Source organism: Rana temporaria, chromosome 1 (genome assembly GCF_905171775.1).
Source record: "Rana temporaria chromosome 1, aRanTem1.1, whole genome shotgun sequence".
NCBI lineage: Eukaryota > Metazoa > Chordata > Amphibia > Anura > Ranidae > Rana > Rana temporaria.
The window spans coordinates 544,634,583-544,650,758 of NC_053489.1; the positions used below are offsets into that span (position 1 = coordinate 544,634,583).

General features: G+C 42.2%; 1 protein-coding gene across 2 annotated transcripts in view; it reads right to left on the reverse strand.

The window, feature by feature from the left end:
• Positions 1–5,884: 5,884 nt before the first annotated feature.
• Positions 5,885–16,176, reverse strand: part of AADAT (aminoadipate aminotransferase) — a 60,725-nt gene continuing 50,433 nt past the window's right edge. For both annotated transcript variants that reach the window (XM_040333255.1, XM_040333265.1), the window contains exons 13-14: positions 14,422–14,523; positions 5,885–6,919 (exon numbers count right to left, since the gene is read on the reverse strand). In XM_040333255.1, the coding sequence (XP_040189189.1) occupies positions 6,875–6,919; positions 14,422–14,523 (147 nt within the window). In that variant the 3' untranslated portion in view covers positions 5,885–6,874. The remainder of the gene's footprint in view (positions 6,920–14,421; positions 14,524–16,176) is intronic.

Below are 16,176 nucleotides of genomic sequence, written 5' to 3' on the forward strand. Positions count from 1 at the left end.
GAAGCCGAACGTCAGTGCGGCTCTATACGGCGCCTGCGAACCGACGTTCGGCTACTTTTGGAAAATCGCGACGCGATGTATGCGACCGTCGGAAGCCTGTCAATCAAATAGGAACGCCCAGTCCCGAAGACCATACCCGGAAGCGGCGGAGAAGATCTCTCTCTAAAACGGTAAGTACTGCTTTGATTTAAAAAAAACAACCCGATTCCCCTTGACAAAATGAGCATCAATTTAGTGTTAAAAATTTACTTTTTGGGTGAACCTCCACTTTTAAATCCTTTTGGATCCCACGGCAGGAGATGGAGATCCCAGCACACTGGTATTTTAGGTATCTAACTCTGGCACACTGCAGGTGCTCAGTTCAGGCTGCAAGAGGTGCATATCTCTAAACTGGAAAAAACCCTTCTCCATCCTACACACACACAACTCACTTCTGCTTCTACCGCCAGCTGCTGGATGGCCAATGTCTGCCACTTCTTCTTAAAGCACAGACACAGTCGCAAACCAATATTCCAGATATTACTATGGTAAATTGGCAGGACGTTTTTATCTCCTATTCGGATTATACACTATACCAGGGATATGCAATTAGCGGACCTCCAGCTGTTGCAGAACTACAAGACCCATGAGGCATAGCAAGCCACAAGCATGACACCCAGAGGCATGATGGAACTTGTAGTTTTGCAACAGCTGGAGGTCCGCTAATTGCATATCACTGCACTATACTATACAGTTATGTCAGCTAGAGATAAGAAGATTAATTTAAAATACTTACACAGGATGTACTACACCTCACAACATTTATACACATGCATAAAAGGGACACACCTATTTGCCACAAATGTTCTACACATCCTAGGGATTTTCTGCTTATTGTTATTATATAGGATTTATATAGCGCCAATAGTTTGCGCATCGCTTTACAACATCAGGGAAGACAGTACAATTACAATACAATTCAGGAGGGATCAGAGGGCCCTGCTCGTTAGAGTTTACAATCTAGAAGGGATGGTTAAGTGGAACAAAGGATAGTAGTTGTGTGGGATGATCAGATGGACAAAATGAAAATACAATTGTTAGGTGTGGGTAGGATAGGCTTCTCTGAAGAGGAGGGTTTTCAGGGATTGTCTAAAAGCTAATAGAGTAGGAGACAGAAGGACAGATTGGGGTAAGGAGTTCAATAGGCTTGGAGAGGCTTGGAGGATTGTTATGGTCTTTTTGGTCCCAAATTACGATCTTTATTACATCCACTCCTCCCCAATATTTGTAATCCCAAATGGTGCTTATTGGGTGACCTAAGATTTGGATATTCGTGCCACACAAAAACACTTCCTGTATGCCTGCAAAGCTGGTTTATAATTTTCTGCACTTTCTCATGAAGTTTGACTTGATACCACTTAATTTGATAAGACTGTCAACTTTTAGATGTAGCACAACGTTGCATTGTGAATGAACATGTATTTATTTTCATGGCCAAAAATATTGGCACCCCGGCATTTCAGTCAGATAATGCACCACTTTGCCCAGAATTTTTTTGAAATTACAAATGTTTAGGCATTCGCATTTCTTTTGTTTGTATTGGTATATGACACAAAAAAGTTGATAAACAAAAAGCCAAATCTGACACATTCCACGGAAATCTTAAAAAAAAAATGGACTGGACAAAATTATTTGCACCCTCAGTTTAATATTTAGTAGCACACCCCTTGGGAAAAATAACTGAACTCAATCGCTTCCTGTAACAATAAACAAGTTTCTTACACCTCTCTACTGGAATTTTGGACCACTCTTCTTTCGCCAACTGCTCCAGGTATCTCAGATTGGAAGGGTTCCTTTTCCCAACTGCTGTTTTAATATCTTTCTATAGATGCTCTATGGTATTTAGAGCTGGACTCTTTAATGGCCAGCACTTAAACCATTTCTGGGTGCTTTTTGACATTGCTTTGGGTCATTGCCCTGATGTAAGACCAATGACCTCTGACAGAGACCCACATTTTTGACACTGGGCCCTACCTTGCACCCCCGAATTCTTTAGTAGCCATCTTCAGATTTCATAATGCCATGCACACAGGCAAGACATCCAGTGCCTGAAGCAACAAAGTAATCCCAACACATCTGTAAACCTTCACCATGTTTGACTGTAGGGACTGTATTCTTTTCTTTAGAGGCCTCATTTATTTTTCTGAAAACAGTAGAATGATGGGCTTTACCAAAAATCTGTAATTTTTATTTCGTTTATACACAGCACATTCTCCCAAAATGATTTTGGCTTCCTTGGATAAGTTTTTGGCAAACTCCAATCTGGCTATGTTATGTTTCTGTGTCAGCAGTGGGGTCCTCCTGGGTCTCCTACGATAGTGTCCCTTTTTATTCACATGGTGACATATAGTGTGAGCTGACACAGTTGTACCCTGTGCCTGAAGGTCAGCTTGTATTTGTCTGGAAGTTGATCAAGGTTTTTTATCCACCATTCGAACAATCCTTTGTTGCAATCTTTGATCAATTTGTCTCCAGGGAGATTAGCTATAGTGCCATGGGCTGTAAACTCCTTGACAATGTTGCACACAGTGGACATAGGAATATTAAGATATCTGGAGCTGGACTTGTAACCTTGAGATTGTCCATGCGTTTTCACAATTTATGTTCTCCAAAAGGGCCACATATAGTGCCTTGCGAAAGTATTCTGCCCCCTTGAACTTTGCGACCTTTTGCCACATTTCAGGTTTCAAACATAAAGATATAAAACTGTAATTTTTTTTGAAGAATCAACAAGTGGGACACAATCATGAAGTGGAACGAAATTTATTGGATATTTCAAACTTTTTTAACAAATAAAAAACTGAAAAAGTGGGCGTGCAAAATTATTCAGCCCCCTTAAGTTAATACTTTGTAGCGCCACCTTTTGCTGCGATTACAGCTGTGAGTCGCTTGGGGTATGTCTCTATCAGTTTTGCACATCGAGAGACTGAAATGTTTGCCCATTCCTCTTTGCAAAACAGCTCGAGCTCAGTGAGGTTGGATGGAGAGCATTTGTGAACAGCAGTTTTCAGTTCTTTCCACAGATTCTCGATTGGATTCAGGTCTGGACTTTGACTTGGCCATTCTAACACCTCGATATGTTTATTTGTGAACCATTCCATTGTAGATTTTGCTTTATGTTTTGGATCATTGTCTTGTTGGAAGACAAATCTCCGTCCCAGTCTCAGGTCTTTTGCAGACGCCATCAGGTTTTCTTCCAGAATGGTCCTGTATTTGGCTCCATCCATCTTCCCATCAATTTTAACCATCTTCCCTGTCCCTGCTGAAGAAAAGCAGGCCCAAACCATGATGCTGCCACCACCATGTTTGACAGTGGGGATGGTGTGTTCAGGGTGATGAGCTGTGTTGCTTTTACGCCAAACATAACGTTTTGCATTGTTGCCAAAAAGTTTGATTTTGGTTTCATCTGACCAGAGCACCTTCTTCCACATGTTTGGTGTGTCTCCCAGGTGGCTTGTGGCAAACTTTAAACGACACTTTTTATGGATATCTTTAAGAAATGGCTTTCTTCTTGCCACTCTTCCATAAAGGCCAGATTTGTGCAATATACGACTGATTATTGTCCTATGGGTCTCCCACCTCAGCTGTAGATCTCTGAAGTTCATCCAGAGTGATCATGGGCCTCTTGGCTGCATCTCTGATCAGTCTGCTCCTTGTATGAGCTAAAAGTTTAGAGGGACGGCCAGTTCTTTCGTAGATTTGCAGTGGTCTGATACTCCTTCCATTTCAATATTATCGCTTGCACAGTGCTCCTTGGGATGTTTAAAGCTTGGGAAATCTTTTTGTATCCAAATCCGGCTTTAAACTTCTCCACAACAGTATCTCAGACCTGCCTGGTGTGTTCCTTGTTCTTCATGATGCTCTTTGCGCTTTAAACGGACCTCTGAGCCTATCACAGTGCCGGTGCATTTATACGGAGACTTGATTATACACAGGTGGATTCTATTTATCATCATTAGTCATTTAGGTCAACATTGGATCATTCAGAGATCCTCACTGAACTTCTGGAGAGAGTTTGCTGCACTGAAAGTAAAGGGGCTGTATAATGCAAAGAAAGACGTAAACCGAGACTCCACCTGTGTAGTGTTAGGGACTTGTTAAGGCAGACAACAGAGTGGCAGGCCACAGAGGGAACCACTACTTTTTGTGAAAATCCTTCCTATATAAAGTATTGGAAGAGATGTGGATTTTGCAAAAGCATTTGACGGTTGCCCATAAACGTTTACTGCACAAAATAAGGTCTGTTGGCATGGACCATAGGGTGAGTACATGGATTAAAACTTCAGAGGGTGGTGATAAATGGGGAGTACTCAGAATGGTCAGAGGTGGGTAGTGTGGTCCCCCAGGGTTCTATGCTGGGACCAATCCTGTTTAATTTGTTCATAAACGACCTGGAGGATGGGACAAGCAGTGCAATCTCTGTATTTGCAGACAATGCTAAGCAGGGCAATAACTTATCTGCATGATGTGGAAACCTTGTAAATAGATCTGAACAAATTAATGGGGTGGGCAACTACATGGCAAATGAGGTTCAATGAAGAAAAATGTAAAATAATGCATTTGGGTGGCAAAAATAGGAATGCAAGCAATACACTGGGAGGAAAACCTCTGGGGGAATCTAGGATGGAAAAGGACCTGGGGGTCCTAGTAGATGATAGCAGCAGCTTGGCATTGCATGGCATTGCTGAGCCTAACAAAGTAAACTGAATATTGGCATGCACTAAAAAGGGGTTGTAAAGCTTCCCGTTTTTTCACCTTAATGCAGGTGAAAAAACATCCGATGCTTACAAGCCCCCCCAGCTTACTTACCTGAGCCCTCGAAAGTCCCACATCAAAATGGCCTGGTCAGGAAGGTGAGAAAATCTTCCAGAGGTCAAGTGGTTAAGGAAAATGCAGCATGTCTGATCACTGCTTGTACATTTCCAAAGCAACCGATGCCTCATATTGTAAAGTCACTCATTCTAAAAAAGGACACGTCAAATATTTTATGCAAATACTGTCTACCAGGACAGTTGGGTTGCCAATTAAAGGCTTTATTCCACTTCTCATAAATATAATTCATAATAATTAGTATTTAAATAGTTCAGATATTTCAAAATCTAATGTTTAGTATGTGATGCAATTTCATGTTTAAAAAAGAAGGGGCAGCCACTGTTGCTAGATACTGGATCTGTCATGTTGACCTTCAGCTTCAATACTTTGAGTCGGTGAACTGGAACACATATGCAGAAAAGGACTTCTGCCCCTTCTCTGACTTATCAGCACACTTGTTTTGTGTTTTAAGGCAAAGCAATGAAATCTAAGGCCGCGTACACACGACCGGTCCAAACCGATGAAAACGGACCGAAGTCCAGTTTCATCGGTCCAAACTGACCGTGTGTACGACCCATCGGACTTTTGTCCTTCAGACTAAAGTTTTAGAACTTGCTTTAAAATCGAACCGATGGACGGCTGACCATCGGTCAAAACTGATGGTTAGTACACAAAAGAATCGGTTCAAAACCCGCGCATGCTCAGAATCAAGTCGACGCATGCTTGGAAGCATCAAACTTCGTTTTTTTTCAGCACGTCGCGTGTTTTACGTCACCGCGTTCTGAACCGATCGGGTTTTGAACTGATGGTGTGTACACACATCAGACCGTCGGTCTGCTTCAGCGGTGAACCGATGAAAACGGTCCGTCGGACCATTCTCATCAGATGGATCGACCGCGTGTACGCGGCTTGAGAGTCAGCACAACAGTTTAGCAACTAGCATTTTTTTTAAGAAGATGGACAATGACACCCCCATATATATCCTAAAGCAGGAATACTTTAAAAGATTCTAACTATAAAAAGAGGTAGGACAAACATTTTTCATATGTGACTGTATTAGTATCAAACCTCATAAAACGTCACATGTGCATCAGCAGGCAAATCCAGGTGCTTATGGGCAGGTTTAGCTTTGCCTTAGGGCACGCAGAGAACACCGAAAATTCAGATAATAAATCATTTAAAATGTTGGGCTGCAGGACTGAGTATGACAATCTACAATGCAGATCATGTATTTCATATAGGCTTATTATAGTCTCCTGGGTGTTTTAAGAAAAAGCTAAATATGCTTGAAGACACCTAGGGGTAGATTTATAGAAGAAATTGACAGCAAATTTGCTACACGTACAATTGTTCTGTACGACTAGGAAAAACAACAAAAAACAAATGTTATTATACTAATTATATTAATTCTGATATTAAGCATCACCTTTAAATCTAAATCTTTAAATCTAAAAAAAAAAAAAACATTTAACTAGCACAGGCGATTAATCGCTTAATACACCCCCTGGGGCTGCCAGATTCTCACTGTAAATGGCAGTTGACCAGCTTAGCATTGCGTACAGGTTCATTTTGCAAACTTTAAAACCTTGGTGTCCAACTTGTGGTCCTTTGATACTTATTGTAAGCAGCATGAGAACGGCCCCTAGATTCTGGTACTGTATCATAAAATCTGTTCCACAAGGAGAACCTAGGAACCTGTTACCCCACTTTGTACTGAGTCCTGCACAAATTACAAACCACATTAAACCATAACAGCACAGCGAGAACCTGAACGTAGGCCAGTGGAGAAAAATGTACATTAGAATGACTTTTGAAAGTTAAAAGGTTTAGTTTCTTTCTTTCTCTATATGGGCTTTTCAATGCCTACATTATTTTTATTATGTTTTATAGCAAATCTTTCTCTATGAAATATCAAATGTGGGCACAATGATTTTAAGGGGGTGTAAAAAGTACCAATATTGGAACACCGATTTGTAAAAGAGCCATTATGTAACATGTCCCTAATTTATCTCTCCAGCAGCATTCATTTTCTTTCTGCAATGATAAGTGATGACAGTCTTTGAAGTCCCTGTAAAAGAAAAAAAAAAGAAAAAAAATCAATTATGCAATGTCAAACACAATTTATAATAATATCCAACTTGGCGTTCCCCACATTTTGTATACCAGCAGTTTTCTTTTTTTTGCTATGAACTACTTAGCTCCAATCAGTATCAGTTCTGTTCTGAAATTCTAAATCATTTGGCTGCTATGGAAGAATCAGTTTTTTGGTAAGCATGTGTTCATACATTAAGCCCTATGTGGTGTATTTTATTCTTTACACAACAAGAGGCTATAAAACTTACCTCGGTCTGCAGAGAGCAAGAAATACTGTACGTTACCAAAAATGTTATATATGGCAGCTTACCAATCATTAGATTTGGTGGCTGCATTTGTTTTCTTTTCCTCTCTGTTTTCACCTGGTGATCTGGCCAGTAACACACCTCCTGCATTAGAGTGCCTCCACTCTGGATGAAGGAGCACAGACACCTTTTGGGCACCAGCATTGTTAACTAAGTGCCGACCAGCGGCCGCAGTTATACTGTAATAGATCCAATTGCCAAATCCGTGCGGCAGGTTGGCTCTGCTGCGCGAATCACCATACCGGTACATCACTCGTGCCCGTGGGTAGGGACGATTGCGCGCACGCCCCCCTACTAGCAGGCGTGAGTGACGTACCGGGACGGTAATTCACACAGCCGAGCCAACCTGTCGCAGTATCGGATTCAGCGATCGGATTCATTACAGAACCGATCGATCTACAGGCCCAGGCCAATGATTTCTGGCCTGGACCTGCTGGTCGGTCCAGGCCTGATCGACCCCCCCCCCCCCCAGTTAACCCTTTCACTCCCTGTCACAGTGTCACCAAGTGCAGTTTTCAGATTTTTCACTGATCACTATACTGGTGTCACTTGTGACACTAATCAGTGTTAGGGCAGTTAGTGGTAGGCCCAGATTTAGGTTTAGGGTACCCTTCATATAAAGGTTTAACCCATTGATCACCCCCAGTTAACCCTTTCACTCCCTGTCACTGTGACATAAGTATAGGGTACAGATCTTTTTTCTGATCACTGTATTAGTGTCATGGGTTAGCTAGTTAGTGTCAGTTAGGTGTCAGCGTCAGTTAACTTCAGTGTCAGATTTTAACCCTTTGGTTGCCAGTAGCGCTAACACACACACACCATACACCTCCCTTACTAGAATAGAGTTTGAACAGATCAATATCTTTGATCTGATCAGATCTATACTAGCGTCCCCAATAGTATAGTGTCCCCAAAAACATGGCGTTCGCATTATCAGCCCAGACACCTGCCAGCACCTGCGTTTAGCCCCTCAGGCCAGTCCAGACAAGTGCAGTATCAATAGATCACTGTCACTTACAAAACACAGCACACAAAACTGGAGCATTAGCAGAGTCACGCCTGATCCCTGCTAGCACTCACAGTTAATATTTTTTTGTAGTGATTCAAGCAGTTGCCGACAACCAGGTGCTCTTTTACCTGTGAGTCACGCTAACTGTACCTATAAATTTAGAGCCCAAAATGTCCAAAACAGAGGTACACTATATCTTCATCCACATTGATCAATCTGAATGGGCTGAACGAAAAAAACAAAACAAAAAAACAAACAAACAAAAAAAAAAGAAAGAACGGTGCATGTATGCCCATCATCAGAAGTGGGTGGATGCAGGGCGTTATTCTGATCACTGTGAATGGAGGAATCGGTTAGGTTCTCTTTTTTATTTAACCCACAGGCTGCATGAAAAAAAAAAAAAGAAAAAAACATTACAACATATGCCCAACAAGGACCAGCCACGTTCTGGTATGTTGTTGGACTTTGAGTGATTATACCAGAATTATGCCGGAAGGTTTAGGTATCATCTTGGTATCGTTTTTTTTCAGCCAGTAGTCAGCTTTCATGTAAAAGCAATCCTTGCAGCTAATTAACTGCTAGACTGCTTTTGCAAGTAGTGGGAGGGAAGACCCCCCCCCCTCCCGTCGTCTTCCATGTCTTCTCTGGCTCTCCTGTTCCACCGATGAACCCAAGAATGCAGCCGGTGGTTCCGCCAGCTGACCATAGAGAAACTGGAATGGCTCCAATCATCTCTATGGCCTAAGAAACAGGAAACTGCAAGCATTTCATGACTTTGGTTTCGCCGAATATAAACAGCGCCATTGGGAAATTGGGAAAGCATCTTATCACACTGATCTTGGTGTGGTCAAAAGCTTTAAGGGCTGAGGAGAGATCTAGACCCCAAATGTTAAAAAAAGAGAGTACCTGTCACTACATATTGATATCATAGGGGATATTTACATCCCCTGTGATAACAATAAAAATGATTAAAAAAAAAAAAAAAAAAAAAAAAAAAAAGAAATGAAAGGGACAGTGTAAAAATAAAACGTCAAATTAATAATTAAAAATAAATAAAAATAAATGAAAGCACCCCTGTCCCCTGTGCACAAAAGGTGAATGCAAGCGTCGGCCATGTATGTGAGGTATCAGACCGAGGGCAGTAATTCTAGCAATATACCTCCTCTGTAAATCTAAAGTGGTAACCTGTAAAGGCATACAGCTGACGTTTCGCACTACAATCAGTGCTTACTCATAGCTCAGCTATGAGTAAGCACTGATTGTAGTGCGAAACTTCCTGTCTTTGCTGTGATGTGTGGCGTTTGAATACTTTTATCAATAAAAGGCAACCAAGAAGGTTTTTCCAGAGTGCAGCTGTCCAAACATTTCTTTCTACAATTGCTTCGTGCATTGCCGGCACCTGGGTTTCTCTGAGAAGATACGGATTCATCCACATACCTAATTGGAGCGGTGACTATCTTCTCTATATAATTGGTCATCGCTGCACAGGTGTGCTTAATTTTAAAATGTTGTGTTTGGTGAAATATAAAAGATGATCTTATGCCGAGTACAAAGATAGCAAACATTTGGGCAACAGTGTGTTTTTGTGCATTATAATAAAAAAAATTGCTATCTTGGCATTTCATGGTCTTCAAAACTGATAGGTAGTGAGGAGTTGATTTTTTTTTCTTTTTTTTAATCACTTTAAAACATATTGAATGGGCTTAACATGCCTCTCAGCAAATTCCTTGGGGTGTCTACTTTCCAAAAAGGGGTAATTTGGAGGGGTTTTGTACTGTCCTGCCATTTTAGCACCTCAAGAAATGATAGGCAGTCATAAACTAAAAGGTGTGTAATTCCAGTAAATGTACCATAGTATATTCTATAACTTTTGCGCAAACCAATAAATATACGCGTATTGCATTTTTTTTTTACACAGTTGATCAAATACCACCAAAAGAAAGCTCTATTTGTGGGAAAAAAAGGACACAAATTTTGTTTGGGTACAGCATTGCATGACCGCACAATTACCAGTTAAAGCCACAGTGCGATATGCAAACTCGGACAGGAATCAGATCGCATGGGTTTTGAACACCCATGCGATCCGATTCTGCTGCAGACATAAAAAAGGGTAATGTATAAGTTTGATGCAAATTCAGACAATACAATCTTTATGGCTGAAATCGCATTGCACAGAGATCGCATATGATTTTCACTGCAGTGTGGTGCGAATCACATCTGATCTCTGACATCGCACCAGTGTGTACCAGTCCTTAACCATTGAAAGCCCACAGCAGAGTGTTGCAAGCGGTCTAAAAAAAAAAAAAAAAAAAAAGTCGCTGTTCCTTTAAAACATGTTATTTACCTGAAATACCTGGCAGGTCCTGCCTGGTTCTGCCCTCCCCCTGTAAACTGATCACGGTTTATCATGGCTGCTGAGCCCTGACACCGTGGTCAGTTTACATACCTCTGTCATCCGCAGCTCTCTTCTCTGCTCTCCCCCGTACTCTCTCTGCCTGTCAGCAAGTCTGTGTGTGAGCCGCCCCTTCCCTCCTGCTGCTAAAAATTATTTTAAATCTTCACACAATCCTTTCTGTTCATTGATAGGGGCCCCTGTGTGTGCGCTTTATAAATTAAATGCCATTCTATACCTTATTTCACAGCGCCCCTCGGTGCTCACGTGACCGGTTGCCTCTCTCCTCCTCTCATCCCAACTGATGTCAGCGGGGGATTCTCAGCCCCTCCCGCTGTAGCTGTCAGATTGAGAGAGGAGAAAGGCTGCCGGTCACATGAGCGCCAAGGGGCGCTTTAAAAGAAGGTATAGAACTACAACCATTTAAAGTTCTTGTACGAGGAGCTCAACTTTAACCACTTAAAATAGATTTCTCAATAGCCATAAAGAATATTATTCAACGTTATGCACACCAAATCCCTTCCCAAACACAGATCTGACCTTGCAAAAATAATGGTGACATGATCATTGTGTTGTACATAGCCCTAGAGAGCAGATCTGTAGGGGTGCCTAAGCAGGCATCCACTAGAGGCTGTCTGCAGAAAACTACAGGGCAGGGCAGAGACAAGACCAGTCACCCTACAGAAATGGACAGCAGCAGTGACCAGTCTTACAGGATGCAAAACCAAGAGTAAAAGAGTAAAGTAAAGTAAAAGAGAGGAAATAGCATGAAAAAAGGGGAAGGGTGGGTGGGACACGAGAGCACCGTCGCCCAGAAAGGAGGATAGAGGGCGGGTTTAAATACCTCCCGACCTGCAGTCAGCCTTCCACTTGTACTCAGAGTCTCAGGTAATCGCGCTAGGGAAAGGTCTGAGGGGAAATCAGGTAAAGTGACCTGAGGTGTGCCGGGGTCACATGGTCAGTATGCCTAAAAGGGGGTAAAAATAAGACAGTAGGATGAGCTGGCAAGAGATTAAAATGAAAGTAACCATATGCAACCTCAAGCCGCCAACGCAAGAATGCCTGTGACAAACATGTGGATCCGGGATATGTCCGGAAATTAAACTGCACCTGCACTGAAAGCATGGCCGGAGTGAACATTAAAGTGCCACCCTAGTTAGGCAGCAGGGAATGGCTACGTGTCATGTCCTGTGCTAGCAAAGAATGGAGTACTAGGGAAAGGAAAAGTGGCCTATCCCTGGGTACATCTGCAAAAGTCACCATGAGCCGGTCTAAGGCTGTGACCGGGCACCAGCTTCTAGGCCCGCTGGAGCTGAAAGTGGCAAAAAAAGACAATGAACGCAAGTAGATACTGAATGTTTGTAACAAAAGAACCCAGAATATCGAGATAGAAAAGCCTGGAAGATATCCCTGGCCGAGTCATGAGCTTCCTAGGCTGAATTGAAAATGACTTGTAGATCAAGCTTCATCTGTAGCAAAAGAGACGGCCGAATCGGGAGGTTTTTAAAGAGGGCGAGCTACCATATTAAGAACCCCTAACCGGAGAAGGACGGGTTGCGGCAAAGTCTTTGATATCTGCTGCCCGTGACATGACCTCTGCGAACAAGAACAACACAGTTAAACGAAAGATAACCAACGAACCCCAACTTACCTTAGGAAAAGGAAAATATCTACATTCCCTTACTGCTACTTACGCAGGTGTCCGTGAATTAACAAATGCAGTAACGTTGTGCAGGAAAGAATACGTAGCACAAGACTGAAAACGTGTCAGTCTCAAGAAACTAGCGAGGCTGAGCAACCTGAGGCAAATCAGGCCAATTAAAAACATAACACTCAAGCCTATGAACCTGAAGACGTGTCAGGCAAGTGATGCAAGTAGTAAGATTACACAACGTATGAAAACGTAAGTAAAGCCATGAGAAGCGGATGAGGGGACTTGCCACCGCACAAGCCAATTAGAAACAAACATCTCAATCCGTCTGTACCCATTAATGAGACAGGTAACCAGCAGTGGAGCGTAGCCATAAGATCTAAAGTGAAGAGATGAACCTGACATGTATGCAAAGACAATGAAAATAAAATGTACGTAAGTGTAGGACTAACCATGACAGTCTCGGGAATAACGTGATAGGAACACTGCCGTGGTGTGACGTTGTAACCTACAATGTGAAAAATGAACAAAACGTACCGAAAATACAAAGTATGAGCAGAAAAGACAATGTGACAATCCTATGAATTTGCAAAGGCCAAGCAACCTGAGGCGTAGCAGGCAAATTAAAAACGTAAACTCAGGCCTGATGAACCTGAAAACGTGTCAGGCCATTATATGAGTAGTGAAATGTCAAGATGCATGAAACGTATGAGAAGACTTGCCACCGTACAAGCCAATTAGAAATGCTCATCTCAATCCGTTGGTACCCATAAACGTGATGGGTGACCCCCCAGCAGTGAAACGCTATGAATCCAACATGAACATACCAATACTACCAACTAGGAAAACATCACGAATGAAAACTGCATGCGAAACCTAAAGAGGCATGAGAAACGGAAACACTCGAGAACATGAATAGCATGAGAAACGAAAAAAACATGAGAACATAAATTGCATGAGAAACGTAAAATTGCACGAGAAACTTAAACACCCGAGAACATGAGAAACGTAAACACTTGAGAAACGTAATCGCATGAGAACATGAATCCAAAACATGAATACCGTAAGAAACGTAATCGCATGAGAAACATGAAAACATGAACCGCATGAAAACGAATACCATGAGAAACGTAATCGCATGAGAAACGTAATCACATGAGAACACGAATACCATGAGAAACAAAATTGCATGAGAACATGAATACCATAAGAAACGTAACCGCATGAGAACACGAATTGCATGAGAAACGTGAATCGCATGAGAAACATGAATTTAAATAGCATACAGTCTCTGACTGAATACATACACTCACTGAGCTCACAAACTGAATACTGAGCACATACACACTCAAACCAGAATTCTGAGACAGGGGAGATAGAATGAGAAAGCTGATTGACAAGTGCGAGTCTAATTACTGCCAGTACCTAATATAGGGAAGGAAGGACGTACTGTCTGATCTATATTTGCTGTACTGGGGGGGGGGAGCAGGCCCCAGCCCCCCGACCAGCCCCGAGAGTGACACACACACTGCCACCACCTCCCCACCATGCAGGAAACACCCCTAAACAACCCCTTCCCCCTCCAGACACAGAGATTCATACCACACATGACAATGCTGCCCAATGTCCCGATATGCCCTGCTATGCAACACAAACCTGTAGACATGCCCCCTGTGAATCTTGCATGCTCCAGCAAACAACTATCCCCCACAACTCACCTCCCATCTTACCTACCTCTACCCCGTGTCCTCTCTCTACCTGACCACCCATGCCGGCCACCGTGGGCGAAGCGTGAGCAAATGAAAGGCAACGGGAAATGATGTCACGGTCGCACAGAAAGTGACCTGTAACATGGGAGGCGTCACACGAGAGAACTGTCGCCCAGAAAGGAGGATAGAGGGTGGGTTTAAATACCTCCCGACTCCTCCTACAAATTCAGGCTGACCTGCAGTCAGCCTTCCACATGCCTCATGTATTTACACAGTATTTGCTTATCCCAGAGTTCAGCTTTTGAGTTGTGCTCAGTCCATCCAATTCTGCCCAGCTGCACTGCAAACAGATACATTTCTGTGCTACTCCTAATTGGGTTGAAATATATACTGCAAAAAACTTTTCTTACCAGGTCTATTTGTTCTGGAGAAGACAAAGAGAAAGAAGCTCTCACATAAGGGCTGGGCTCTGAACTGTCAGTACTGAACGCAGAACCAGGAACTAAAAGAACCTGTATATAGGACATATATATATAAGACATTCAGCATTTCTGCACATGGTATGGTAAGCAATACATTACAAAGAAAGGTGAGGAAGAAAGAGCAATTATGATGATACACATTATTCAGCCTATAAAGTGTGATAAAAATGTCTAACAAACACTACATGATTGGTCTAGCTAGATAGTTTTATATATTTGCACTTAAACATTATTATGGTCAAACATTCTCCTGCCCTTTCAATGCATAAGATATATATCCTTTTTATCATTCCCAGCATTTCTATGTGTATATATATCTATAGTAAGAAATTCCACAGTTAACTTACTCAATAATTCTAGCAAACATGTCTATTCCCATAGAAGCAGTTTGGAATCTGCTCTGGCTGCTAGGTTCCCAGAGAGCTAAGAAGATCACACAATATCCTCTTTCATCATTCCTAATTTGGCTTTCAGACCACGCTGATCAAATGAGTAGAGTCTATAAAAACAAGAAGTCCTAAGGGAGACGACTCCTTCAGTAGTGCTGCCTTGCTTATATGACGGGCAAACATATAAATACTTTTACTTAAAGCTGTGGTAAAGTTTGGGACAAAACAAAACTTCCCCCTGCAAGTAAAAATCATAATGTCCAGTATACTAAGACAATATGAACGACTTACCTTAAAGTGGTTGTAAACCCATTATAACAACAAGTTTATGCTACAGGTAAGCCTATATTAAAGGGGTTGTGAAGGAATTTTTTTTCCTAAATAGCTTCCTTTACCTTAGTGCAGTCCTCCTTCACTTACCTCATCCTTCGATTTTGCTTTTAAATGTTCTTATTTCTTCTGAGAAATCCTCACTTCCTGTTCTTCTGTCTGTAACTCACCGCCGTAATGCAAGGCTTTCTCCCTGGTGTGGAGTGTTGTGCTTGCCCCCTCCCTTGGACTACTAGAGAGTCAGGACGCCCACTAACACACAGCTCCTTTCTCTATCTGCAACGTAGAGAGCGTCCTGACTCTCCTGTAGTCCAAGGGAGGGGGCGAGCACGACACTCCACACCAGGGAGAAAGCCTTGCATTACTGTGTGGAGTTACGGACAGAAGAACAGGAAATGAGGATTTCTCAGAAGAAATAAGGACATTAAAAAGCAAAATGGAAGGATGAGGTAAGTGAAGGAGGACTGCACTAAGGTAAAGGAAGCTATTTAGGGAAAACAAAATTGTACCTTCACAACCCCTTTAAGGCTTACCTGTAGCTTTCCTGCATATCTCCTAAACCTGAACAGTTTAGGAAATATACCTGTGTCTGCATGTGCTGAAGTGATCGGCACAAATGCGCACTGAAGCAATGGCACGTCGTGCCGTTGCTCCAGTTAGATGTGCCATTACCGGCGGCTTCAAGCAAAGGAACGCCAGGTAGGATTTTTAAGCAAGTAAAAAGCGTAAAGGATACCCAGCAATTTTTAAACTTTTTTTTTTCTTTTTTAAGTTATGCTGTTTTAAAGGGAATATGTAACAAATATAAAGTAGGTATAATGCCAATTTGGCTGTAAAAGTGGAAATACACGCAGAAAAAGGCCCAGATAGGCATCTATCGATCGACTTGTGTACAACCACCCTGTTGGATTTTTCCAGAACGATCAATGCTGCTGGCTAAAACTGGCAAGACAGATTATTGTAT